The sequence below is a fragment of the Fulmarus glacialis genome, unplaced genomic scaffold (assembly GCF_000690835.1).
Source record: "Fulmarus glacialis isolate BGI_N327 unplaced genomic scaffold, ASM69083v1 scaffold9087, whole genome shotgun sequence".
NCBI classification, from domain to species: domain Eukaryota; kingdom Metazoa; phylum Chordata; class Aves; order Procellariiformes; family Procellariidae; genus Fulmarus; species Fulmarus glacialis.
Window position 1 is genome coordinate 88,428 of NW_009225252.1, and position 27,216 is coordinate 115,643.

Genomic DNA, 27,216 nt, shown 5'->3' on the forward strand with positions numbered 1-27,216 from the left:
CGGGGTGGTTGGACTACATGGCCCTTAAGGGTCCTTTCCAACACAAACTATTCTATGATTCTATGATTCTATGATATTTGCATTCATTCCTACCTGCCCCATCTGATTAATAAAGGAAGATAAATGAGGAACATAGAAAACAAAGGTCAGAACTGGGGTTATCTGCTGGCCAACACAGGCTTCTTCCTTACAGTGTGTTTATTCTCTGGTGTTTTCTCATTTAGAATGCATTTATGTATGCACAGATTTACCTGGAGGCAGGAAAGGGATTCTGAGCTTTCTTCTCCTAATCCCGATTTCTGCGTGGCCTCCCCTCCCATTCACAACAGACCGCTCCAGGAAATAAACTACAGCCTGGACAGTTTCCAAGGGGAATTACGGAGGCAGGTGCCGAAACTGAGAGCACTCCTCACCCTGGGAAACCCTCAGAGATGGGGCTGTCCATTGATGACATTTCCTCATCCTGCCCTGGCTGCGTGAGCCCTGACAGCCAAAGGTTTTGCTTTCTTGGATAACTCTTACCTCTTCAGCCCTTGCATCACGTTGCCTCCACCACAGTGGTGCAAAGGCAGAGCTCACCCTTGTAGAGCAATGTTGTTTTGATTTGGGATGGTCAAAGCTGGTGAACCCTTGATGAACCTGTCGTGAACCCTTCTCCTCAGCGTTCAAAGCCAACCCACGCATCAGCTCCTTTGCAGTTTCCTTCCTCCCTCCTCTCCACTCCCCAAAGTCCCACAAACAGCACTGCTGGCTGCAGCTGGAAGAGGCAAGGGAAAGGAAAGCAGGGTGTTTCTGAAAGCTGTTTCCTCCTGGTGACAGTGATTGCAGGGAACGAACAGGGCTCTGTCTACATCTCTCCATCTTAAGCTGGGCTAAAACAGATGTCATAAAAGCGAGAAAACCTACCAAATGCAGGGTCGTGGCTCATATTAAATTGACTTTCTCAGGAAATCAGTCCTTGCCCGAGCAAAGGGACAACGTGACTGGAAATCTCTATTCTGTCAAATGTTGGATCTAACACACATTGCAGAGCTTATCTGCCTGGGTCACCAGATGGAAACTGAGCAAATGCCTTATGCAAAACACATCTTTGGATCTGATCTGAAGACTTTGGATCTGTTTCTTCTAGATGCTGCAGGACCGGGTTCCCTGGCAGCACTGAAGCGGGTTCACTGAGGTGACATTCCCTTATTCAGGGTGATGTTTTTATGGCAGGTCTAGTATGCAATATGGGACTACAGTCCTCAACCAAGGTAGCACTGAATCCTCAAGAGCTGCTTGCACAGGACTATCTGTAAGGGTTTTTCAGGCTCCCTTCCTTAAGTGATATAGGACATGTAGTCTATGGACCATTCTGAAGAGCCCCTGTTAGATTTTCCACTCTTCTCATTACTGGAGGTTCTGATTGCTGAGTCCTAACAATGAAAAACACCCAGATGCTGCTTGATGTGACAGTTTTAGCAAAGATGTGATTTTACTTCTTTCTCCCGCTATGAATGAATGAAAAATTATTTGCTTTGCTTTGTTTTTCCTTCCCTTCCTATGGGACTTTGAGATGTGGTCAGACACATTGCAATCAACATTTAGGACTATACATCACCCATTGCTGGTGCATTCAGTTCTGGTATCTACTAGCTGGGTTCATGCTCTTCTTTCATTTCTTCTTCTCTAGCGGCAACACACCCATTGCAGTGTGGGGAACTCACCTAGACCTGATCCAAAACCCCCAGATCCGGGCAAAGCATGGTGGAAGGGAACACGTCAACGTGAGTATGGCTGCTGAGCTGGGGATCAATCACAGAAAGGGACATGTCCAAGGTGTTGATAAGGGCTCGATAATACCTCTAAAGGTTGCAATCTCCTATTGCATCCAGAAAAGAGGGCATGACTTGCTTTCAGAAAGATTACCCATCCTCTCTCCATGAAGGAGCACTGGACCAAAACAAGAACAGAAAGAGACATCATGAAGAGTCGTTCAGCTCCTGGCCTCTGCTGAGCCTGTTTCTTCGGTTGGCTCAAGGATACGTGCCCTCTCTCTTGGCCCATGTATAACCTGAGTTGTTTATCAGCCATGCCAAGTAGACCCAAATTCAGGTTATTAGCTGAGCGTGCTGGTATTAGAAGGGACTGTGAATAATACTTTTTGGTACTACTGGACAGTCCACTTCCTGGACTGTTTGGGATCCTGCAAGAGTCTATCCAGGTTTAACCAGCTAGATTTACAGCCTAATTCAGCTCTCAGTGATTCCTCAGTGAGGAATCAGAAGCAGCTTAAACCAGCAAAGCTTTACCAAGATCTGGGAGGACAGTTCGCTTGGAAGTGAAGTGCTGAACTGAGCAACTCCAGATAGAGGATTAAAATAGGTAAGTTTAGCACCCCCAATTAGTAAACTTGGGAGCAGGCAGCATCTGCTGGTACCTACAGTAGGTTGGAGGATGGGGCCATGCAACAATATCTGAAAAGGTGTTGGCTGTGTATGGGCACTTCCTGGGATCAAGTGTGAAAGAGCATCCCAGAAGAAGAGGCTCCAAAAGTAAAAAATACAGAGGGACTAATTGGGGCGGGGGTTGAAAGTCCAGATCTTCTACATTTTTCAGGCTTTAAGATTAATCTTTGGGCTTCTAAGGTTCTTAAAGCACTTTGCGGACATTAAAATCGTCTACTGCCACATGAACAGTGGTGAAATTTTCATAGATCCAAAAAGAAAATGCAGGAATATGGGTAGATTCATTTGCATCTACAGTTTGCAAATTGAGAGACCTAGATCTTGGTCTTATCCCAGCTCTGCCATGAACTAATACCTCCCTGCATAAAGCCAAATCCAAAGCAATTTTGCCACCTCTCATACCTCACCAGATTCAGGAAATATTTGTTGAGATTGGTTTCTGTGTCTGTGAATCTTAACTGGCAATCTTCCAGTCCTTCATGAACTCTGGGAAAACCCTGGTCCAACTGATTATGCGTATTCATAGGTATGTTTTGGTAATATGTTGTATTTCCTTGTACAGCACAGCCAAACACTTACCTAGCTTTCCTGCAGAATTAGAAACCTACATGACTTCGTCTTATTCTTCCAGCAGACTCTGGCTCTTGCCTGACACAATGATCTCAAAAAATCATACCATTGTGCAGATGATGAAGCCTATTCATCATCTCACACATGCTCGTGTAGAACTGCCCATCGGTTTTGTGCTGGGAAGTACTCCGGTGCCTTTTCTTCCTTGTAAAGAGCTGTTACAGCAAAGAACATCTGACTTATTTTGCAATATGAAACTGGCTGGTCCAAGTCACTTATCTCTCAATTGATTTGAGCCAAAGCTATGCTAGCTGTGATAATGAGTGTGCTCTCAATGATAGAGGTATCAGACTAGTTTGGAGAAGATTCTCATATCAACAGCTGGGAACAGCTGGGATCCCGTGGAGCTGGTGCTGTTTCCCCACAGTACTAGCAACCACGGTGTAGAAAGATGAAGGCTCAGATCCTGATGGACAACCAGACATCTAATTCCTAGTTGTTTAAAATGGGAGTCAGGATAAAATGCCTTTCACAACCTACTACCCATTTCTCAAAAACACAAAAGAAGCAGGTCTTTGGCAGGGCTGGAAGCCAACTTCAGGGTTTTCTGAGACCTACCCCACTGTCTGCATCACTCCAGCTTTCTGGGCTTCATTTTAGGTAACCTGATGTTCATACCGGAATCCTGGGCACAACTGAACATGCACTGGACATACACTTTTGGAGTGATCCCCAGTGTGTGAGAGCTAATTGCAGGGTGGTAGTGAGGCTTTGACTAGTCTCTACTGTACAAAAAAAGGAAGAACTTTCTATTTCCAGAAGGAAATGAGGTTAGGGGAAGACGGTGACACTGGCAGCCCCAGAGGCTGAGCTCCCTCAGGGAAGAGGCACAGGATGCCCAATTGCAGTGCAAACTGCTTCACACACCTGCCCTAGCAAAGCTTTCCTAATCCCTTCCCAGCCTCGCTTGTCTGATGGGTATGGGGTATGTTTTGAAGCAGTGGAGCACCAGCCTGTCTCGTGATAACCAAGGAGGTCTGCTCCTCCCTGTCCTCTGGCAGTAGGCTAGCATTTCACTAGGAGGTATCTGCCCACCAGGAGGGCTGGGGGCATTTTCCATAAACATTTCTTGTGTTGGGTTTCTTTCTCCAGAACTGTGAGGTGCAGAACAGCACGGAGATGACCTGCCAGGCTCCAGCACTGGCTGTTGACCCCAATCACCAGTCTGAGCTTGCTGAACGTCCAGAGGAGTTTGGCTTCATTCTTGACAATGTGCAGTCCCTGCTGATTCTCAACAAAACCAACTTCACCTACTACCCAAACCCAATCTTTGAGGTTTTCAATCCCTCAGGGATCCTGGAGCTGAAGCCGGGAAGTCCCATCATACTGAAGGTGAGATGGGGACCAAGGCCTGGGTGAGGAGGATCAAACACATGCTGCCATGTCTCTGTGTCTGCCAGCACCCCACGAATCACAGTGGCATCCCGATTGCATCCCAGAGATTTTCTCCACTCATTGCACCTACCATATCGCGTCATATCAGAGTCACCATCTGCAAACACGAATCTCAGCATTGGCTCAGCATCTGCCAATACCCGTAACTAAAAAATATAAACTCCTGCTGCAGCTACCTGTGTACAGCCTAAATTTGTACCCGCTGCTGTTCACCAGGGAAGAACATTTTCTACCGCTGCAACAGGCTGGCAGTTAAATACCCAAGTCTATTTCTTTCTTGGGTTTTCAAGACCTTCCTCTCTCCCCTGGTTAAATCCTACACTAGTCCTTTGCCATTTCTGCAATCTGGACAGCAATACAGAGAAGTAATTTTATGATTCAGCATTTCCGTATCAGCACTTGTATGTGCTGCATATGGAAAGAAATGATTGTGCCTGCAGAATACCCTCTTGCATGTTTGGAAAAGGGTCTGTCTTACTTGCCTGAATATGTTTTGTGAGGGCCCGTTTGTGCAACATTCCTCATTTAGTTCCAGAGAAAAAGGAGCAGAACAAGCTGTTTTGACTGATTACAGTCTGTAGCCATCCATGCTGTCCTCTGCATGACTTTCTAAATTGGCTTTTCCTCTCTGTGTTAGCGAATGGTGAACCACAAATGTGCAATGTTAACACTTGTGTCACAGGAAGGAACTAGAGGTGGAAGATAAACTCTTTCCTGACGTTTTTTTTTGGGGTGGGGCGGGGGTGTGATATTCCTTTCTGTCCAGGGCAAGAACCTGATCCCACCAGTGGCGGGAGGGAACGCCAAGCTGAACTACACCGTTCTGGTTGGTGAGAAGCCCTGCGCGGTAACGGTATCAGATGTGCAGCTACTGTGCGAGTCCCCAAACCTCATTGGACGGCACAAGGTGATGGTAAGTGGTGCTTGAACCTCGTCAGCCTTTCCTCCTTGGGTGGGTTGGGAGGGCACACCAGCAGAAGAGCTGGCAGAGATCTCCCAGGAGTTTGCATCACCATTTGCCTTCCATAGATCCCATAAACATCAGGGACCCTTCTTGATATATCCCCATCAACAGTAACTTGGAGAAGTAGAAGAGCAGTAGAGTAACCTGGAGATCTTTATGGACAGTGAGAAACCTTTCATAATCAAAACCCTTTGGGAAAGTTTGACTCTTTTCTGTTGTTGTATGGACTGTATGAACCCTAGATGATCATATGAGTTCACATATGTAACATGTTCCCTACATAACACACTTTGTTAAATTCAGCACAGTCCCCAGCAATTAGCAACATGCTGGTAGCTAAAATTTGCCTTTATGTAGGAGAAAAAAAAAAAAAATGCAGCATATGGACTCTAGTGTGACTGGACTTTGAGGTTTTGACATCTATACAAGTTAGTATACTCATGCATATCCTTCCTGGAACCTGTGAAAAATGGCCCCAGTGATTACATCAGAGGGAGCTTCTCCTCTCACCATTGATTTGTTCACCCCTTCTTTACTTTCCTCTCAGTAATTCGCATTCTTCAGTGCTGTTGCTTGATAAACAGCATATCAGCAAACTCATCTGAGTTGTACCAAGCTGTGGGTGGAAACACAACAAAAGCTAACAACTGACATCAGACGTACAGATGATCAATGTTTCTCATTCCTTGCGATCAACTTTTTTCCACCTCTCTGTTGCCCTCCCAAAGCTGTATCTGTCACTTATTTATTTATTTCAATGCAGTGAGACTCATAGCGGTTCATGGAGACACACTGCATGGCTCTTGAAAAAGAAAGCTTTCTGGGGACTTTTAGAAAACAGAGAGTTTATGGCGACCATTTTGGGTCTCATTTGTGGCTGCTGCTGGGAGACCTCATACTGGTTACTTAACTTCTCTGTGCCAAAGTTTGTCATCTGGAAAATAGAGGTAATAATCCTTTTCAGCCATGCAAATATACCGTGGCTCTCGATTCATTGTAAAGCACATTAAGACAGTCCAAGAGGAGCAATAATGAAGTGAGAGATTTTCTCTGTGTGAATACCAAAGGTTTTGAACAAGGCAATATATGTTCCCTGTCATTTTCATGAATATAATTAAACATATGGTTAGTCAGAGATGGACAAAACCAATCCTAGAGAGAGAAAACTCAAAGTCAGGTGAGCAATAATCAACCCCTGGGGATCAGGGAGGATGAACATCTGGTCAGGTCTTACTAATTGGGAAGACTCCCCTGCTCCTACAGCTTGGGACAGCTTAAGTGAAGCCACAGAGAAAAAAGTAATCCCTTTTTGAGGACACTGATCAAACAAGAGATGCTGCTGGAAACATGGGAAGATGATCGCATTGAAGCCTGTTAATGAGCATCAGTGTTAGGGACAAGTTACAGATTTCTCATTCAATTGCCAACACTGAGGCAACCCTTTGACAGCATCTGGGCTGGAAACCAAATACAGAAGGTCACCTGTGATGGAGGCCAGTGCTCAAGGATGGGCTTTGCGTCTGGAACTTACCAGGGGGACAGCTGGGCTGGGAAATGCTTCCTCCAGCATGGCTGTTGCTTGGGTTAGTACAAAATGTATTCCCATGTTTCACATGAATGTCACTTTAATGGTCAGGATAATTGGCAGGTAGCTCTCCCAGGTCCTCCTGCTGTTTCTGTGTGACCTTGAGTAAATTGCTGAACAAACCCCTTCCTGCAAAGTGAGGTGGCCTAGATCTGAGGGGGGACCATGGGGCTGAATCAACCATTGCAACACTGAAATTATTTCTAAGGGAAGGAACAATGAAAATGACACACATTGATGTCAACATGTTTTTGATCTAGTTCAGCTATCTTTTATACAATGACAGAGTTAAATATTCTTAATTAAATATTTTTCTGTTTGAAAAAATAGAAAAGAACTAAAAGGCCTGAGCAATGATTAAAAAAGATTGACTAAAACTCAGAGGCAAGCTCTTTTCCAAGGAAAAGAAAGAGCCATGAGGAAGATCCATGAGTAACTATGTTGGAGAAGGTCTGCAATGAAGAAGTGGAGTACATTTGAAGGGTTGCTGGTATCTAATGTAGGCACTTACATATGGAAAGTCACACTGGACTCTTTGTATAGTGAATGAAGAGATGGTGAAATAGCAACTGAAGATCAGGGCACAATTCATCTCATCTAAGGTAGACACTTATATTTGTCCAAGGAAACTTGCACTAGGAAAGACACTACCACAGTCAAGTTTTGCACAACAGGAACTACTGAAGTGCTACAGGTGGCCCCTAAGACTTTGCTGAAGAAAACTGGGCTCTGACATAGTGCCATTTAGAACAAATTCATGATTAATAGGCTTAACAGGTGGCCAAACTGTTGTTTGGTAATATGGAGGGCTCATGTTCTGAGCTTCCTCTGGAAGGTTCTTCTGGAAGGTATAAATAGCTTCCTCCAAAACCACTCAGTGGCCCAAGAAATAAAGTAGGGCTATATCTACATATTTGCTTGTTTTTCCTTTTAAATGCTTGCAATAATACTGCAGCCTTGCAGGCTTTCTTCTTCAAGAGACAGATTCCCTCAGATCATGGCAGTTTGATTCGTGGACTGTAAGACCTTCCCAGTGTGGGAAACCACCTTTAGAGAGGAATGCACTGGGGCTAACTTTGTTAGACACTTACCTCTACGAGTCCAGATCCCCTTATAGTTATGGAGAGAAATGGGAAATTCCACTGAATAAAATGTCTCATCCTAATGTCAAAACAGGTGTCAAAAGCAGCTCACAGAAATCACATACTGAAAGTGCTTCTCTGTATTGACTCTGAAAGCATGCTATAATGTCTAACTCAGATGTGCATGTCGAATGTTTGGTAAGAGGAATCCCACCCATGGAGACAGGCTGTGCTGCGAGCTTTGAGGATGGACCTGCACTGGGAATTGGGACGGGGTTGTTTGATTCTAGTCTGATACTCCTTGAATGGACTCATCTGACTGCAAAGATTGGAGGAAAAGGGCCACTGTCAGAAACAGAAAATGAAATATAATGAATCTATTTATTGATCCACTGTGACAGGGAGGAAATTGTGCAAACTGGTGAGCAAATTTTGCTGGGAGGATTTGGGACAGTGGTCTAGGACAAAAGGCAATAGCTTTCAGTGCTTAGATTAGCATGTGAGTTTGGCAGTTTGTCTTCTCAGTTGAGCATGCCACATACCAATACCAAATCTCTGCCCTTTGCAGGCTTTATAAGTGAGTTGGACCTTGCATCTTAGAATAGATGGGAAAAATAGTTACTGCTGCCTCCTCACTTACATGGGAGCTAGGTTGTTCCTTGGCCACTGAAGATGCTTTACAAGTCATCAATGTCAGGCTGCAGGAATGGTCACCTTGAAACTCTTTTACCTGGTCAGATGAGCTTAGGTTTGGTTTCATTTCTCATTGTGGACATTGTTAACTCTCTAGAGCCCATCCCAAAATGCTTAGGAGTATTCAGGACATGAGAGGACCTTGTGGATGGAAATTAGATATTTCCAGACATTCACTTTTGCCGTGTCCAAGACATAAGGGTTACACCTAGGTGGCTTTGGCCAGGACCCACTGAGGAACAGCCTACAGCTGGTGCTAGAGCAAAACAGACATCTTCTCAGAAGTTGTAACTAGGGCCAGAATAATTTCTAGGAGATGGTGGGGTCACAGAGATTCATGTCCCCAGCAAGGGCTGTGGTGGTGAGGAGCGAAAGCAGCTGGTAAACTTTTCATTAATTCATGACTCTCTCTTCCATAGTCTCTTCTGCTGGCTCCAACCCTTCCTCCTTGGGCCAGTTTCTTCCTCCTGTGACCTAGAGAGGAAACCCAAGTAGGTGCCTGAGCTGAGGCATGGGAGGCCTGGGATTAATGTGTTTGCAAACAGGCTGGAGACAGACTGATTAACTGAAAGCCAGTGGGATGAAGGACAAGGCTAACCATCAGGCTGGGATGTGGGGGATGTTTTCACTAGCTGCTGTGGGAGCTGGGTAGGTGAGGGAGAACTTCTCACAAAAGAGAAAGGTTCAATTACATGCTGCAATGGTCCCGGTTGCAGTGGGAGCGTGAAGCATGTAGCCCTGGGGTCTTGACTACATTTCTGCCTGGCAGCAAGATTTTGCACTTTGTGCAGGGCCTGCTGTGCCTCTCTGTGACAAAGCTCAGCTGGGGAGAAGTAATGGGGCTCATCAACATGTCACGGTCCTTCAAGATCTTTGCATGGCATCTTCCTAGCTTTATGTTGATCTATAACCAGTGTTCCCCTACCACAGCACAGTCCTAGAAACCTTCTTTTTATACCTCAAACTAGTCAGCAATGCTTTTCCCCCTGCCACTAAAACTCATCCTACTCTACAAATAGTCTTGAACAACCTTGTAGTAGCCTTGAGCAACTAGTTCCTTGTGGGATTACTGTTGGGAGTGCTGTTCATGTTGTAAAAATGAGATCCTAACAGACTTGCTTCAGCAGAGCATTTTGTTGGGCTTGCAGCAGTACTGCCTGCAGCGTTTCTTTCTGGCCATTAAAAGCAAGGTCCTCGCACAGCAGCTTGTCCCAGGGGCTGGCAGCAGCCCTGGGAACCTCTAGGAATGCATGGAGAGCAGAAAGCTGTGTTCAGCTCCCTGTTCCACTGGTGAGGATCTGCAGTCACCCCGCCAACGTGTGGCTAGGAGGACTGTAAAGAGCATTGGCCAGACTCTGTGGTTTTTGTGTTGGTTTTTTTTTTTCCCTATCCCAGTGGCTTCCCAGATACAGTTTTCTCCGTTTGAAGAGTCAAAAGCAAATTGTGACTCTGATTTCTACATTCCTACTGTCCTGACTGCTGCTGTGCCAGCTGTGTGGGTCAGATGTCCCCTGTCCCATTATGAGGTTAGGACCCATCAGACCATACCCATGAGCTGTGTGTCCTGTGTGCATTTGGGGACTAAGTGTCATCGGGGCAGTCCAGAACAACATAGCTCTTTGGGACAAGGAATGGAAAACCCAGAATGAACCCCAAACTGCTATGTAGCCAGGACATTGGGACTAGTGAGATTTGTCTCACCAGAAGTCCTTTGTTGGTGTTCTTTAGCCATTCATTTAGCCATGACATTTCAGGTGTTCTTTAGCCATTCTCTATCCAAGTACTTCATGCCCTGTTTAACTTGGGAGGCAAGGGGAGGTCATCATTCAGCCTTAGTCAGGGAGATGATGGTGTTTCTCTGTGTTCCTGCTTGTTCGGCAGTTTCAATGCAACTTTTTCCTGCCTTCCCTCTAGGCTCGTGTAGGAGGGATGGAGTTCTCCCCAGGGATGGTCTACATCTCTCCAGACAGCCCTCTCAGCTTGCCAGCTATTGTCAGCATTGCGGTGGCCGGTGGCCTGCTCATCATCTTTATCGTGGCTGTGTTGATTGCGTACAAGCGCAAATCCAGAGAAAGTGACCTCACCCTCAAGCGTCTGCAGATGCAGATGGACAACCTGGAGTCCAGGGTGGCACTGGAGTGCAAAGAAGGTAGGATGAGGAAGGAAGGCTGACACTGTCTCAGTGTTGGTAGAAGAGAGATCCAGCCACAAACCTTTGAGCCAAAATATCACCAAAGAACAGGAATGTTGAAGCCTGTGGGTCTGGCTCAAGCCTGGATCTAATCTGACTTTGTCTATTTTCCCTAAGTCCAGCCTTCCTCCACCCTGTCCAAGCTGTATTTGCTAACTCGCAGTCCAGGGAGAGCGTTGGCACGTGTCCCTGGGGAAAGGCTGTGTTGCAGGAAAGGTGACACTGCTGTTGTCCACCTTTTTTTTCCTCTCCACATGTTGCTTCTCCACTTGTACCTTAGTTTCATGCACATGGGTCTGAGGGCTTTTCCCATCACAGTGAGGGAGATCTGGATTGTCATTGCTACATGAGTCCTTCCTTTTTTGTGTCAGCCTTTGCAGAGCTACAGACGGATATTCATGAGCTGACAAGTGATCTGGATGGAGCCGGGATCCCCTTCCTCGATTACCGAACATATACCATGAGGGTGCTTTTCCCTGGCATTGAAGATCATCCAGTCCTGAGGGATCTGGAGGTAAGAAATCAACATCTGCTTCTGGCTGCTCTCATGCCTCCCTATTCTGTCCTGAATGTAGGAGATGTTGTGTCAGTGGTGGGGATGTGATGGCTTACAATGCTGTGTCCTACCAGGGACGAAACATTACCTCCTTAAAAGTCCACGTTGAAAGGGGAAGACGATTGTTGCTATCTTAAGTGTTAAATTCTGTTTGATCACTCATATATTTGGAAGAGTGTCATAGAGCTATGTGCATGAAGTCTACTGTATTAAGCTCCTCCTTGGTCTTCATCCTGCTGGGGTTTGTTTTTCAGACTGAACTTATTAGTTAGAGATGTGCAGGGGCCAGGAAAAAATGTTGTATGGCAGAGCAACATAGCTGCCTGTGTCACTCCAGCTTTGCACAACACTGACCCTACCGAGAAGCCTTTTTTCCTGGTAACACCTATAGAAATAACCTGCAGTCACTGAAGGAGGTTCACCTTTGCTGTGCTCTGTGGTTTGCAGGGAAGTCAGAAAACCACAGCATCAGTCTGCCCATACCCTGCCTCCTCTACCCCAACTCTCCAGACCACAGCGGTGGGAGGACAGTGAGGTGTTGCCCAGCACTGCTGGGGTCTACACGTAGCCTGCATTACCTCACTGGCGACAATGAGTTTGATGGGACCCCGGGTGAGGTCTGCCCATGCTGCAAAACTCCTTCAGGCTTTGGCAGATGGACAGGCTCTGCTCGAGGGATACCAGAGAACCAGGGGATACACCATGGACAAGGCCAGGGAGGTCGTTGGCTGAGTTCTCTGCAAAGTCTTTGGCAAGGTCTCAGCTTCAGAGAGACTCTGGCATGGGCTGGTGACATTGCTGGAGGCCAAGACTGGGGTTAGTTGGCAGAGAGGAGGAACAGGCGCTGGTGCAGGCAATACCGTGCTTGGCTGGTAGTGTGATCAGAGGTGCCTGCTTGTCTTTGCTCCTTCCCTTCAGGAGAGTCAAAATTCATCAAAATATATAGAATCATAGAACAGAATCATAGACTTCTGGAAAGAATGGAAAGAACCATTAAAAAACCCCTGATCTGTCAGCAACGAAGACTTGTGGGATTGGGTAGGAGGCTGAGTTACACATTGATTACTGTAGATATTCACCTTTGGGGTGCAGGTAGCGTGGCCTCGAGCTGCTTTCCCTCAGGAAGAGTAGCTCAGCAGCTTCAACAAATAAGCACAAGAGACAAGGGGTGATGAATCTCTCTCTCACGTATGTATACACACACACAAACACTTTCATCATACCCACAGCCAGTTACAATCCCTATATTCATTAACCTCAGCCAGCTGACCACAGAATAGCATCTGACCCCTACAGAGGTTTTAGCATGGATGCTCCCATATGCAGATACATACAGAGAGACACAGAGCTCATGTTTCAATCTGCCACCTTTGATCTCTTCTTCCTTTCATTTAATTCATCCTTTTTTTTTTCCCCTTAATCCTCTGTAAAGCTTCAACAGCTCTTTCAGTGACAACATCTTTGGCTACCAACATATCAGGGAAGGCAGTTCCCATTCTGCTCCCTTCTCTGTAGCACCTAGGAGTTGCTATTTATTGCAAAAGGCCCCAGCGTAGATCCTGCAGTGAGCAGGTCTTACTTATTTCCAGTTCATTTGCTAATTAACTGCTTCCAGATGCAGTACAAAATACTTTTTTTATTATTTTTTTTTAAGTCTCCATAATAACCCAGGGATAGACAATATTAAGTGTTCACGCAAGTGAGTTAAAAATAATTATTGGTGGGATGGGTGGTAGTAGTTGGTTGGTTGGTTGTCTCAAGCTATTTACTAAGTAATTTATTTGCTGTGTGCAAAAAGAGTTAAGAGCTCTAATTTCCAGAATGAAAAAGTAATGAGTCTTTAAGGGGTCTTGCATTACTTGGTTGTTTAAGCGTGCCAACTTCTTTTGGATTAAGGTGCCAAATCTGGTTGGTTATTAATACGTACATGCCTCAGTGACATGTGTTGCTCTGTGTTGAGACCCTCCAACTTCCAGGGAAGCTTTTTTAATGGTTGGAACAGCTTCAGCAACATGGAGAAAAGAGTTTGGGGTTCTCTGTTTAGGCTCCATTTTCATCTACAACCAGAAGGACTGGAAGGGGTAAAGCCCACTGTAGACTGTGGAGTCCAGGGTCCAGTGTTGAGGTCCTAAATTGTTCTATATAAAAACTAGTTCACCAGCCTCTCACAGCTGAGAAATATATTAGAGGTTTATCAGCCTCTCTGTCTCCAAACCATCTCACCTCCCAAGACCAGGGGGCCTACTGCAGTGGGACCTCTAAGACAGGTCCTCACACCTTCATCTATGTAGTTCTTCAAACCAAGCTCACCATCTCAGCCACTGCCTCACTGCATCTCTTCATTTCCTCAAAACCTGACCCCAGGCTCTCTTCCCTATTCACTTTCTTGCTGCCTCTCCCAGCTTCTTAAAGCTGAACCCCAAATCTCTGTAAGCAGGTTTCTTGCAGGGATGAAAAAGAGGTGTTTGGTGGAGATAGACAGTGAGACTTCAGTCTGACTACAATAAAAATACAATATGGTATGGTACCACACCAGGCATTAGCAATCTCTTTTTGATTCAGGGTTGGAAAGTAATCATCTGGCTGTGGCTAGGAGGCCTCTCAGGCTTCCTAATTATCAGGTGACGCATGGAGTCTCTTCCTTTTTACGGGACTATCCTGTGATGCAGAAAGAAGGACTCACCTGCCTGCTAGATGCAAGACACTCTCTTTTTTTTAATTGTTTCTGCTGTTTGAAGCAGCTTTTCCCTTTCCTTGTCTCAGAAGTGACTTCTGCTTGATGTCAAAGTGTGTAGCTAGAGGAGCTGGAGGGATGAGGGCAGAGAGGTAGCAAAGGGAGTGTGTGTGACCCATTTGGGAGAGGTCTCACAGCGGGCAGTGACTGAAAGGTATAAACTCCTTTTCTTCTTGTGCAGGTCCCTGGCTATAGGCAGGAACGGGTGGAGAAAGGCCTGAAGCTCTTTGCCCAGCTCATCAACAACAAGGTTTTCCTGCTGTCCTTCATCCGCACGCTGGAGTCCCAGCGCAGCTTCTCCATGCGGGACCGTGGTAATGTGGCCTCACTAATCATGACGGTGCTACAGAGCAAGCTAGAGTACGCTACTGATGTCCTCAAACAGCTCTTGGCCGACCTCATAGACAAAAACCTGGAGAGCAAGAACCACCCCAAGCTGCTGCTCCGGAGGTAAGGATGCCTGGGGCTGGAGTGAGCTGGGCTGGGCAGCCTGTGTCCCACTGTCTAACATGAGCATGCTAGTCATCTTTGGAGGAAAGGGGCAAATTTGCTTGATTTTTGTTTGTGCAGGGGGTGTGAAATCAGGGTGGTATACAGCCACAGTTCACGTGACCCCGAAGGGCTGGCACGAAGCTGTTTGCAGAGAGGGGTGAATAAGGAAAGTAGTGCTGAATGAAGATTGAATCGCTCTCCCTTTCTGGTTTCCTGCTCATTTAAGACTTCCTGACAGAAGCGTGTCTGTAGATTTTGCTCCATCTCCTCTGTAACCAAAAAGTAGTCAGTGATTAAAAGTTACAGAACTGAACTACTTCTGGATTTTAACATGGATCTTCCAGAAAGCTTCGTAAGGGCAGCAAGAACCCATGCCTCCTAATCCTTATTTTGGACTCTTTCTGTGCTTAAGGCGTTCATTTATGCTTATATTTCCTTTTAACATGAAAACTCCCATTGCATTGTGTAAGACCTATAAGTATATCACATAGAACAGGCTGTATTATATCCCTGCTAAGTAAGAAAGACAGCTGCTGCCTTCTCCTGCCTGGGACGTGGACTTCCCTGCTGTGTTTCTTGTTCATGAGTTAACTATAGACACATGGAGGGTCTTCTTCAACTGCATTGTGGGATCTTCTGCCTCTCCCTAAGCATTGGCACTGGGAGCTTGTTGAAGCGAGTAGCAGAGCTGAGCAAGACAAAAGAACTGGTTTCATATCAGGCACAAGTTTGGGTTGGTGCTTCTTGGCCAAGTCTCAGGTTTAACAACCAGGGTTTTATGGGAACCCCCGAATTAGAAATCTACTGCTTCGTAATTGATGTGCTTTCTCTGCCTAGGAAATTCTGCCTCTTCTCCCTTTAGGACCATATTCATCCCCTTTTCAAGGTCTGAACCAATCCTGATTCAAGCAGGACCCTAAGTAAAATCAGGGGGAGTCTACTAGAGATGGATGGCCTTTGCCACTGTTCAGAGCCAACTTTGAGGAGCCCTCAGCTGATTGCGATGGACATCTTGGGCAGGGAAGAGATCTGCTGGCAAGGTTTTCATCTGGCACACAGCCCACTGTGGAGAACCAGCAAAAAAAGGAGGAGAAGGCACTTCCTGGCATTCAGGGTAGCAAAGCCAGCGGCAGAGGCTGGACTTTGCTTTGGTGTCAGTTGACTCCCTGATGTGATTCAAGCCCTGCAGCCTGGCTGGTGGCCTCCCTCCAACTGTCCCCAGGCTTCCTCTCTGTGCTTCTCCTCTGATGCTGGATGGCACTGCCTCCTTCCAACTGTCTCCTCCCTTCATTTTCTCCTTTTTCTTCCCCTTTCCCCATCTCTTTATCTTCCCTGTTTTTTTGTTCCTATCTTGTCCTGAGCATCCCATCTTCCCTCTTTCTCCTTCTTCCAGCTATTTCCTAACTCTAGTCCTTTGTTGGAAGTTAAATGTGGCCTTTGGAAGGAGAGCTAGTGAACAAAGAAGCCACCTCCACGGGTTCCAAGCTCTGAAAACAAAAGGAGAAGTCAGAGATGTGGTTTGTGCTCTGAGATGGAGGTCCTGCACTGAGCAGCACCAGGACAGAGCCTACCAATGAACATGTGAATAGCTCACTGCCTTGGGATTCAGATGCTGGTGTGAGGTCCCCAGACAATTATTTGGAGCAGCTGGATTCAACTTGATGCTTCCCCTCCCTCCCTGTGACTCTGTGGATGGAAGGGAATCTTCCAACACCTTTCTGCAGTGTTCGTTTTGGGGGTATTTGACAGGAGGAAGGAGCTGGCTGGAATGATTTTCCCACCTCGCCTGTGTCCGGTTCATCCCACATGACATCTACAGCCTCAAAGAGATCAAAGTCGTCAGGGCAGAGAGCAGCAGATGGGATTTCAGTTCTTTTTCTCATGGTAATGCTAAGTTTGCACCATGTGATGGGTCCCAGGTGTCACACCAGGGAGCGTCGGAAAGAGCACTCTTCCGCATGGCATTCCCTGAAAGGAGCTCAGACCATGATAAGCATGTGGATTGCTGGAATTGAATATCATACCATGACCAATGGAAGACAGCAGCTAGGTGATGTTGACTGAGGGGAATAAAGGGCAAACAGGCTGGTTCGGACAGAGGCAGTCTGTAGGCAGAGACACAGCAATGATCACTGTAGACAAAGGAAATACAGCATTAATCTGGTAGCAAACTGGGACCATATCACCTCTTTCTCTGGTTGCAGGCAAGAGAAGAGGAGCAACAACAAACACCCCTGTTATCACTCCTTCCCCCACCATCCTCACCATCTAAGCGAGATGTGCCCAGAGAAATCCCTATGGACACCAGGCTAAAGATCAACTGTGTTTAGCTTGGGAAGGGACCGTCACTTACTCTGTGTTGGTGTAACAGGACACTGTTTTCAGGCAAGGTCGCTGGGTGGTTCCAAGCATACAGCTCCAGTGATGCAAACCCTTCTCCTTGCAAGTCCTGTGCTCCAGAGGAAGATCAACTTTATGCTGAAGGACTAGGAAACCTAAAAAGCAAGCTGCAGCCCTAAGTGAGAACCCCTGGGTGGCTTGGACAAGGAAGACCTACTTTAATTCATCCAGGCAGGGATTTTTACTTTCTTCTTGAGCAGCACCAGTGCATGTGCTGGAGCCAACACAGATTTATCCTGCGCTTCTGGTGTCCAAACCACATTTACAGGTCTGAGTCAGTCCTTCTGTAGGAAAAGTTCACCCTGAAGACTTGAGATGGATTTTTGTCTGATTGAGGACAGAGCGTTCAAGGGCAACAGGATGAGCTCTGTGAATGCACCACACTGACACATTGAGGAGTATAATCACTCCCAAATGCCAGGGAGATAATCAGTGCCAAATAACTATTCTCTGGTGATTTAGATCTGTCTGTCTTAAGTATTTATACAGCCTACTTGTCATATGGCCTAACTCTAAGCTCCTTATATTTGATGGATTTATCCTTCCTGAGCACCTCTGAGAAGGTTCCCTCAAATGTTGTCATCTCCATTTCATTGATGGAGAAACTGAGAAATAGACATATGGGGACTTCCTAGTCACAGGAGAATCAACAGAGCAGTAAAGATTTGCCTGAAGGTTTCCTAAATCCAAAGCTAAAACAGAGAGCCTAGGATACGCTTAATCCTGATGGTGTCATGCCAGACTTTCCAAGGGGCTCGGAGATCTGGGCAGTAAGATGGACAAAGCCAATCTTTTGACTAGCCCTTTGATATGACCAGCATAACTAACTCATTTCCAATTTGCTTTTTCTTCTGGGCTGATTTTAGGACAGAGTCTGTGGCTGAGAAAATGCTCACCAACTGGTTCACCTTCCTTCTGTACAAGTTCCTCAAGGTAAGAGGAGCAGCATGCCTGGAGGAACAGCTGCTTTAATGTATTTCTTCTTGGCAAGGTTTAGTTAGGGCAAAGAATTCCCAGGTATGAAGGAAAAGGCTTTTTTTCTCAGGAGAGATCTCACTGCCTAGTGGGAGAGGGCTGTTTTCTGATCCAGGGAGAACAAAGAAGGACAGTTTGTTACAGAGGCAGCCTATTGGTCTTACTCCTACAGAGGTGGGATCTAAGGGTCAGCGCTGAAACATGAAGGATTTCAGAGCCTGGCAGAGACCTGTACTGAAAATGCTCTCCTTTTGCTAGCAGACTCAGATCTCCATCCCGTGATGACCCATATTTTCAATGTATAGTGGCTGGACATCTCCTACCACCCCAGTTCAGAAGCAGTACTGAGGCCCAGTGCCTCCATCATTCCTAGTGCTTCCATCATACTTACCCTGCTTTACCCACACCATAACCAGATCCCTGCTTAGTTTAATTTAGGGTCGAGCCCAAGCTCTTCTTGGCATAAGGCTGCCTCAAGCTTGCCCTGGGCATGGCCATACACCCTTTGAGTACAGAGGGCTGGACTCGATACACCATGTAAACCTGACTGCTGCATCCAGAGACCAGCAGGGGCTGAGGCTGTTGCTGCTTTGTATCCCCATGGGAGATAGCATTGGCTTTGCAGGATGCTCATCAGCAAACAGTGAAAAGACTTGAGACACCCCCTAAGCCCTCTCATTCGTCCTGGAGGGCCTCCTTGGGGTGGTGTGTAGTAAAAAAAAGAGGCTTTCAGCCTTTGAGACCTGCCACTAACTGTTGGGTGATGGCAATTTCCTCTTGGGGACCCACATTGAGCCCCAAGCATGCTCATTGCCAAGGCACCAAACTCAGAGCCAGCCTGTTTGGAAAGAGCTGGGCTCTGCACCTCTCCCCCACTCCCAGTGCAGTTACTAAATATCCTTACACCTTACAGCCCCTTTTGGACAGAATAGCCACCCTCTGCCTGGCAATTCAAGGCTTTGCAAATCAATCCCATTCCCCTGAGCCTTCCCCAGGCACAACCAGTCCAACGATTGTTGTGGTTTAACCAACACATGGGAAAGTTTTGAAGGTCCCTGGAAGGTAATTTCAGTGACTTCAGTATCAGATTCCTGCTTTCAGCTGAAAGGAAAGGATATAAGGAGGTGACTCTCTAAAGAGCTGCTTTTATAATAGGCTTTTTTCACCCCACTCAGCTACTTGTCTTCTTGCCTTAGCCTGAACAGAGGCCTGATAAGGGCAAGAGACAGACACACAGAAGCAATATGCTGCTGGCAGATAAGCTAATTAGGTGAGAGACAGGTGTAGGAACTGAGAAAGGGGCCACTTTGCTTCAGATTATTAACTTGTTTTTGCTGGGATTTACACCAGAGGAAAATGACCTTGCTCATTGAGTTAGGACACACTGCAAGAGGAGAGGGCAAGGTGGGGAGGAGGAGAGGAAGGATGGAGAGATGAAGGGGAAGGGAGGCAATAGAAGGGGTGCATGGCAGCGAGTGTGCAGAGGGGGGGCAGCAAGGGAGGAGAGGCGAGGAAAAGTGTAGGGAGGAGTGCGGTGAGTGTGAACGATGGGAAGGAGAAATTAGGGAGAGGTGTGCTTTGCTGGCCCTGCCTGTGGGCTGCTTGTTGCTGTCCTGTGCTGGGCCCCACAGATCCGACATCACCCATGCAACCCTACAGATCCAGGGGCACATCTGCCCCCAGGTCATAGAGCTGCTCCTGCTTGAGCATCCCTATTTGCCTCCAGCATGGGAGTGCTCAGGGAGACTGTGGACTCTGCCCAGACACCCAGGAAGTGGCACCAGCAGTCCATCTCCCTTTCAGACCTGTCTCCAGGTCCTCTGGGACCCATCTCACCACCTGCTCCAGTGCAAAGCTCTGGCCTGGTGGCAATCACTTGAACAGCTCCTACAAGGCTCTGCTAGCCCCAACATTGCCAGGGAGCACTGACACCTTTGTCCCATGACAGGACACTCAAGACGGCTGGTTGCACTCTGTGGAAGTGGAGGGTCACCTCTATTCCCGGGCTGTATGGAATAGACTGATTCCCACTGATGCGTCTGTCGCAAGTGGTTGGGGGTGGCAAGACGTGGCAGTCATTGAGATGCTATGTAGGTTGGGTCGTCATCTCTGCTCCACGTGTTTCACCTCATGGTTGTCTCTCACCCCTGCAGGAGTGTGCTGGTGAACCTCTGTTCTCCCTTTTCTGTGCCATCAAGCAGCAGATGGAAAAGGGTCCCATTGACTCGATCACTGGGGAGGCCCGGTACTCGCTGAGTGAGGACAAGCTTATCCGACAACAGATTGATTACAAGACACTGGTGAGTGGTCTGAGCACACCTTCCTGTGGGCTTGTCCAGCCTCTTCTAGCAAAAGGGGATTTAAAGAAAAGAAGCCAGTGATGGGCATGTTGACTCTCTGGGACAATTTATTCTTGCAACCCAGCGGGGTTACCCTGCTGAAGACTAACTAGTCACATCCCCTAACACAGCAAGGTTTGTGGCTGAAGCATCTGCTTGCAAAGCGTGTTTGCAAAGACGGCTGCTTCCAGATTACTTCCATTGTGCCCTGCCCCATGCCCAGAGCATCTTCAGCTCCCCAAAGGCATTGTTCTCTGAAAGCATCTGCACTCATTGCAGGGTAGGCTGGCAGTGCCAATCCTTTACCATTACTTGGATTAGATGAGGTCCGGGAGCATTGGAAGACAAGCGTGAACCTTGTGTCGTGAATATGCCTGTGAATGTGAAGACAATAGATATGGACAATTTACTCTGTTCTGTTAAACAAAATACTTCCTAGCATTTACCCTTTTTTCCTGGAGTGATGCCCACCCTTCCAACATCCCTCTGAGTTGTAAGTCAAAGGTAACAGTCTTCCTACAGCAGAGAGGTGGGGTAGTCACTGCAAGCTGTCACCACCCTGACCTCTTCCCTGGGAGGAGTGTGATATTCATGGTGGGGTTTCTTCATCCTTACTCTTGGGACCACCTGGTGGTATTTTGATCCCCCCTCTCCCCATCACCTCCTCCCTTCTCCCTGGTCCCCAGCACCAGTGGCAGAGCTGCCCAGCCCGGGCACACAAAGATCTGCCTGCCCGGGGTGGCAGCCCTTGGCCATGCGGGGTGTCCCATCGCTGAGCTCAGGCAGGTTGGGCACAAGTCTTTGGCCACGGGACACTTGTGATCACAGGGACACCCAGCTCAGGGCACGGCAAGTCCAGAGACGTTCTGAGACCTTGTGGTGTTGTGTCAGAGAAAATCCCGTGGCCTTCTGCAGATGACAGCCAAAATGTTTTTTATGAGGCTACATTGCAAGGATCTTCTCTAGAATAATCCTCATGAGAAAAAAAAAAAAAAAATCTGTTTCTCCAATGAAGATTTCAGCATCAAGGAATATGTTAGAGGTACACAGTGGAGAGAGCTATTAGGTCTTCTCTAGAGGTAATGCAACCATTCCTCTTGAGCACGCACAAGTCAAATAAAAATGAACTTGATTTAAAGATTTCAAGGGAAGGAAAATTAATCCCTGTCACTTGCTTCAAAATGTAATTGTCTGCATGGTGAAAGACATACAGTGCATATGTCCAGCTTTAGCTTCTACTCTGAGATTACACCCTTTCCCCACTTGATTAAAGAGCATCAATTAAAGAGCATTAGATATCTCTTCTTAGTGTGTTTGTGGGCCTTCACTTTTTCCTGGATACACTAAATCCACTGAGCTTTTAAGTCTCTGTGGGATGAAGAACACTTCCCATGTCTTCAATGATCCTTCAATGATCTTTATTTCCCATGTCTTTGTCCTCAGAAAACCCCAACCCCAAATTTTAGGATGGTCAGAAGATGCTCTGAACTTATCAGGTTACTTTATTTGCACCTTCAGTTGAGGGACATTCATCTCACTTAACTCTAGCTAGCTTTGAGAGCTGTGTCCAGTCAATGTTAGATCCTTGACCTGTCTTAGATCTTAGCTCAGATGGACTGACGCTAGAAATGCCTGCTTTTCATCAGCAACTACAGACAGTCTAGAGCCGAGCTTTGACTGAATCCAAGTCTGATGAGGGCGCAGACTTTATTCTTAAATAAGACCACAATTTTATTTTGCATATTAAAAACGTGACTTTCCTATTAAATCAGCAGCGTAGTGCTGCTTTTCTATTACGTGTGGTTGTCTAGCAATTTGGAGGCCTGATCTCACACGGAGAGAGTGAGCAAAAGGAAGAAAAACGCAGACACAGAGTGATCGCTTTCACCAAAGGAAATCCCTCCGATCCTTTTAGGCTTGATATAAAGCAGCCAGCAAAGGATAGTAATTATACATCAGCCTGAACAAAGCTCTCCTCCATTCGCTTTGTGTCATTTGATGTTAATCAGCTCTCCCTCTTACATCTCAAGAGCAGACGAATATATCCCGATAGGAATCTCAGCAGATTTACAGAGATCATCTTCGGTGAAGGAGATTAAGAAGGAGCAGAGTATGAATAGGATTGTTCTTCCTTTCTGTTTGTCTTTATATCTGTTTTATTTTGTCCTTCCTCTACCTTCCTTAAGCAGTCTGTCACCTTTTATTAAAAACATATAGTAATGAAGTGAAGCAAGAACTGGTTCAGTATTTGTAATATAGGAATTCCCTCAATATCTGCTGCTCTCTACCAAATGCACCTGGTCACCACTGTGAGTTTGCAGTGTGTGTGGCTAAAATCCATCGGGTTGTTCACGTTTCATGAGTGCTAGATGACTGCTTGACTGAGTTAAATCACAATTCCAGCAGCATGGCACATTGAAACAGGCTGTTTATTGTCATCATTCCAGGAAGACAAGGCCAGGGCTTCTTTTGGAAGGCATTTATTCCTTAGCCTTCATTAATCATGACCAAATATTTTAAGTCATGGCTTCAAATGTGGTTTGAGTGAAAAGCAGATCCAAAGAAACTGACTTACCCAGGGAGAAAAAAGAAGACAGAGCACTTTCAGACATCTGAAATTACTGATTTTACAATACACACCTCATTCACTAAATTCAGATTGTTTCAGTCTGATTTCTCTCAAACCAGATAGCTCCGATTTGCTGTTTGCCAGGTCCTACAGTTCTCCAAGGAAGCAGCCCTCAGTGCCCTAGGGTCTTTGCGGACTATAACAATTTCTGTACTTACAAGGGATTTTTCAGTCCAGGAGAAACTAAGCAAGTTACAGAAGTGATTTGCTAGAATAAATGTGTTGCAGCTAAACAGTAGGTCTTCTCCTTACTTCTCCTCAGAGAAACATCCTCTTGTGTTAATGTCTTCGCTAGCAGTCAGTGCTCATCATCTCTGGTCTGCAGTGTTATTAAAAACCCAGCTAGATTATTCCACCTATGACAGACAAGAATATCTCACTCTGACTGCCATCTGCCTTTGCCAGAATCCATGATTTTTTAACTATTCACCAAACCAGACTCCAGATGCAAAAACCTCACTCCCTACTGTCACTGCTCCCCTGTCACTGGGACATGAAAGACCATCCATCTCCTGCGTCAGCTTCATTTCTGTTGATACAAGTAATGCAGGGGAGCAAACACCTCGATGTGTGTCGGAAGCTGTCAATATTGTCTAATTAGTGCTTGGGGGTGGTAGGCGGGAGCTGCCCAGTACATCCTGAGCGATGGCACGCTCTGCGTGCTCCCTGCACACCTCGACAGCTCCAGTGCTGAGAGCCTAATTGGATCATCTCTCCTGACAACATATTCCAGATGGATAAAGACACTTTGAGCTGCCTTTGGTTAAGGTTTTTCAGGGAATTTTGGTGGCAGGGAGGAAGCCACCATTGAGATATAAAAAGGCTGTCCCATACTTGGCCTTTTTGGGAGTCTTTCTCCTCCTGCTCACTGCCAAGCCTCACTGTGTGCTAGCCCCCTTGGACCTTCCTTAGCCCAATCTAGAAGGGAGAGAAAGATGTCTGTCCCCGGGACAGAAACTGTAACGATGTCCTGGTCTCAGGGCAGATCACTCAAACACTGCAGAGAACTCAGAGCCAGGGTAATCATAAACTGTGCCTTTATTATTTCAATGCCAGTAATCCACAGTGGGGATCAGGGCTTAGCTGCTAAGCATTGCATGTATATATACACTTAGAGACAGCTCATGGCTGGAAGGGCTGGCGGACAAAAAAAGCCCAAGGATGTAGAAAAAGGTCAGTAAACACAAATCCAGTGACATGACATGCCCCAAGGTCATACACAGTCAGTGGGAGAGCAGGGCTCAGAGATTACTACTCCGCTTGTTGCCAGTCCCGTACCTTTTCATGTTGACCCCACAGCTGGCACCATCCTTATGCTGACACAGACCTCAACTCATGACAGAATAGTGGTGCCAAGTCCTGGTGTCCTTTCAGTGGCAAAATATTCAGCATCTACTTGAATGTCACTGGAGTCTTCTCCCCGCTTCATCTACCTTGCCAGCTCTGCCCCATAGGGTTCAAAGGCAGATGGTGGGTGATGGAGCAGTAACAGTGAATGCATTCAGGAGATCAGCATCACAAAGCTTCCCTCAAACTGACTAATCATGCAGGAATACAACACAGACCATCTCGGGGGTCTCTTCCCCACCAGTTGATGTCAAAGATTGTGTTGACATAGCCGAGCAGCACTGCAGGAGCAATGGGATTAGTTTTCTGTCTCATATTGGTTGTTATGGGGTGAAGCAGAGGGCAAACCTTACTTCCAGTAAGATTGGAGCATCTGAACTCTGCTAAATGGATAAAGCCGATGCTTAGATTTTTTCTCCTGGTCACCTTCTACCAGGGACAACCTATAGAAAGCTGGGAGGAGAACAGAGGAAACCCTTGGAAGGATTCACACAGAAGTGGTCGGAATCTCTCCCTCCATTGCAAACACCTTATTATGATTAGGAGCTTCAGTCTGTTGGATGAGCAGCAGAGATTTTCAATCTGTGGTTGATTGATTGAAATCAATAACTTCTATAAGGCTCATGACAATCTCCAAAGAAGAGCCATTTAGTGTATGCAATACACAGGTGCATCCTGCAAAATTCCTGAAGTCTTCGTACTGAGAAAATTTTAGTGCTCCACAAGAGAACAGTTGGAAAACCCCGAGAGCTGATATGAAACCTGGGGCATATATGTCAAAGCCATATATGTCTGGAAAGGGTGTTGGTTTCTATAAGCACTGCTTGAATTCCCTAAAATGTTGAAAGGAGCCTCTTGACTGTCATTGAAATGAACACGCTGAAATTCAGGGGTTTACAGGTACTACCAGCTGCCCCATCTATGCTTGAGACCACTAAGAGCAAACTTCTCTCTGCACAGCCCTTTGAAATATTGCCTCCCCTGCTCCTTCTTCTTCCAACTGAGCTGGAAAAAAGGAGAGCAAGGACTACTGTAGTCAGGGCATGAATGATCGTGGCTCACCCAGGCAGAGTTTTTCTGCCATCTTCCAAAGTTGGCACCCTATGAAATTCAAGAGCAACTAAGTTATAAGAGCAAATCACCTTTGTCAGCTTCCAGCTGGATGATGGTCCACATTGCACGGTGGGTTTGGTGTGGTGGGTACTAGTCAGCACCTGCAGGAGATGTTGGCCATTCTGGACCAGCAGCTAGATGCCTGGCAGGGTAACCCAGATTATTTTAAAGAGCACTAAGTACCTTCATGTGGGGAACTGAACCGAACCCCAGGTGTTTGCATCGGAGATGAGTAACACCACACAGCTTGCTCTGACCGACATCAGCTCAGTTCTCCTCAGCTGAGCTCAGATCACTGAGAAAGACTTGCAGAATAACTTGGTCTCCAGAACCATGTGTGACCCCCATAGCACTCTCAAAAGAGCTGTCCTACCCTGCCATTACTGCTTCATTTCCTACAGATGTGCAATGGGAGGGGGGCAACTAATAACCTCAACACTGGATGCATTTCAGCAGTGCTTTTTATGTATAGTTCTGTGATCCTTTGAGATGAAAGATGCCGCAGAACTGTAAATCTGTGCCATTGTTATTATTATCTGAATTGATGCTTCTTCAATACTCCTGGAAGTGACATATAAATAATAGCATTATGATCTAATCAATACCTCATATTTACATCTCCCCTTTCATCCAGAAAGATCACAGAGCTCTTTGTAAGCAATAACTTCACAAGTCCCTCTTGGCTGAGCATAACAGCACCAAAGGGAACCCGGTGAGCCAATATATAATTATACTGATACGATTTCACCCAGTTTCAAGCCATTTTGAGATCCCACTGCATCTTAGTAGGTTATGATGGAAAGTGATGGAGTCCAGTACCTATTGCATACTACAGAAGAGAATTTACAGTTAAGGTAGAATTTGTCTAAGGCATCGAAACTAACGTCTGCACTTGTAAAAGTGGCATGGGAACATTTAATGACCGTATATAGCCAGGAGCATCACTGAACACTCCTTCCAAGTGCAAAGGTGTGCTAAGTTTATAACAGTTTATACACTTCACACTCATGTAACCAGGAGAGAGCAGAATGCTCGGTATAGACATGACCAAGTGGGTAGATTGCTGTTAAACACTCTGTGTATCTGTTTAAGGCATTCCTCCCTCCCTCACCACCTCATATGCTTTGCATTTACTCTTGGACAGAGTCCTTGGAGAAAATTATATTCTTCTTCTGAGAAATGAGAGGCCTTTCTAGTTGGGTCAATTTTCTTGTTCTATATGTGAAAGCAAAAGGTTTTGTTGTTGTTGTTTTGTGTTTCTTTTTTTAAGAAGCCCTGCATTTCAAATTAATAACATTCTTCTGAGAAGGGTCTTGCTCAGTCCTGTGCTGTGCAGAAGATGGACAAACTTAAGTTTGAGAGATTGAAGAGCACTTTTACCTGAATTGTCAAAGTCAGGTGGCAATGCAAGGAGGCCACTACTGAATTAGGTCACCCTGCCAGCTCTCTAGGGAGCAGGGAAGGATCAGAGGCCAAGGAAAGCTCTGGAGAACCCTTTGGATATCAGCTCAGCTCCAACCAGTCAGGCCTGATTGCATTTTTAATGGTTTCTATGGAAAGGGTGTGTCAATGACCATTGTCTGGTACCATTTGGTGAATGCCATTTTTACTGAAAGCACCAGAACCTGAGCTGGTACTCATGGG

General features: G+C 46.2%; 1 protein-coding gene across 1 annotated transcript in view; it reads left to right on the top strand.

Moving 5' to 3' along the window:
* LOC104080144 (plexin-A4) overlaps positions 1-27,216 on the top strand; it is a gene marked incomplete at its 5' end in the record, with an annotated part of 112,108 nt that overhangs the window by 54,298 nt on the left and 30,594 nt on the right. Inside the window, 8 exons of the mRNA XM_009582433.1 lie at positions 1,673-1,766; positions 4,170-4,409; positions 5,239-5,385; positions 10,711-10,945; positions 11,359-11,501; positions 14,459-14,727; positions 18,036-18,102; positions 20,298-20,444. Coding sequence (XP_009580728.1) covers positions 1,673-1,766; positions 4,170-4,409; positions 5,239-5,385; positions 10,711-10,945; positions 11,359-11,501; positions 14,459-14,727; positions 18,036-18,102; positions 20,298-20,444 — 1,342 coding nt within the window. The remainder of the gene's footprint in view (positions 1-1,672; positions 1,767-4,169; positions 4,410-5,238; positions 5,386-10,710; positions 10,946-11,358; positions 11,502-14,458; positions 14,728-18,035; positions 18,103-20,297; positions 20,445-27,216) is intronic.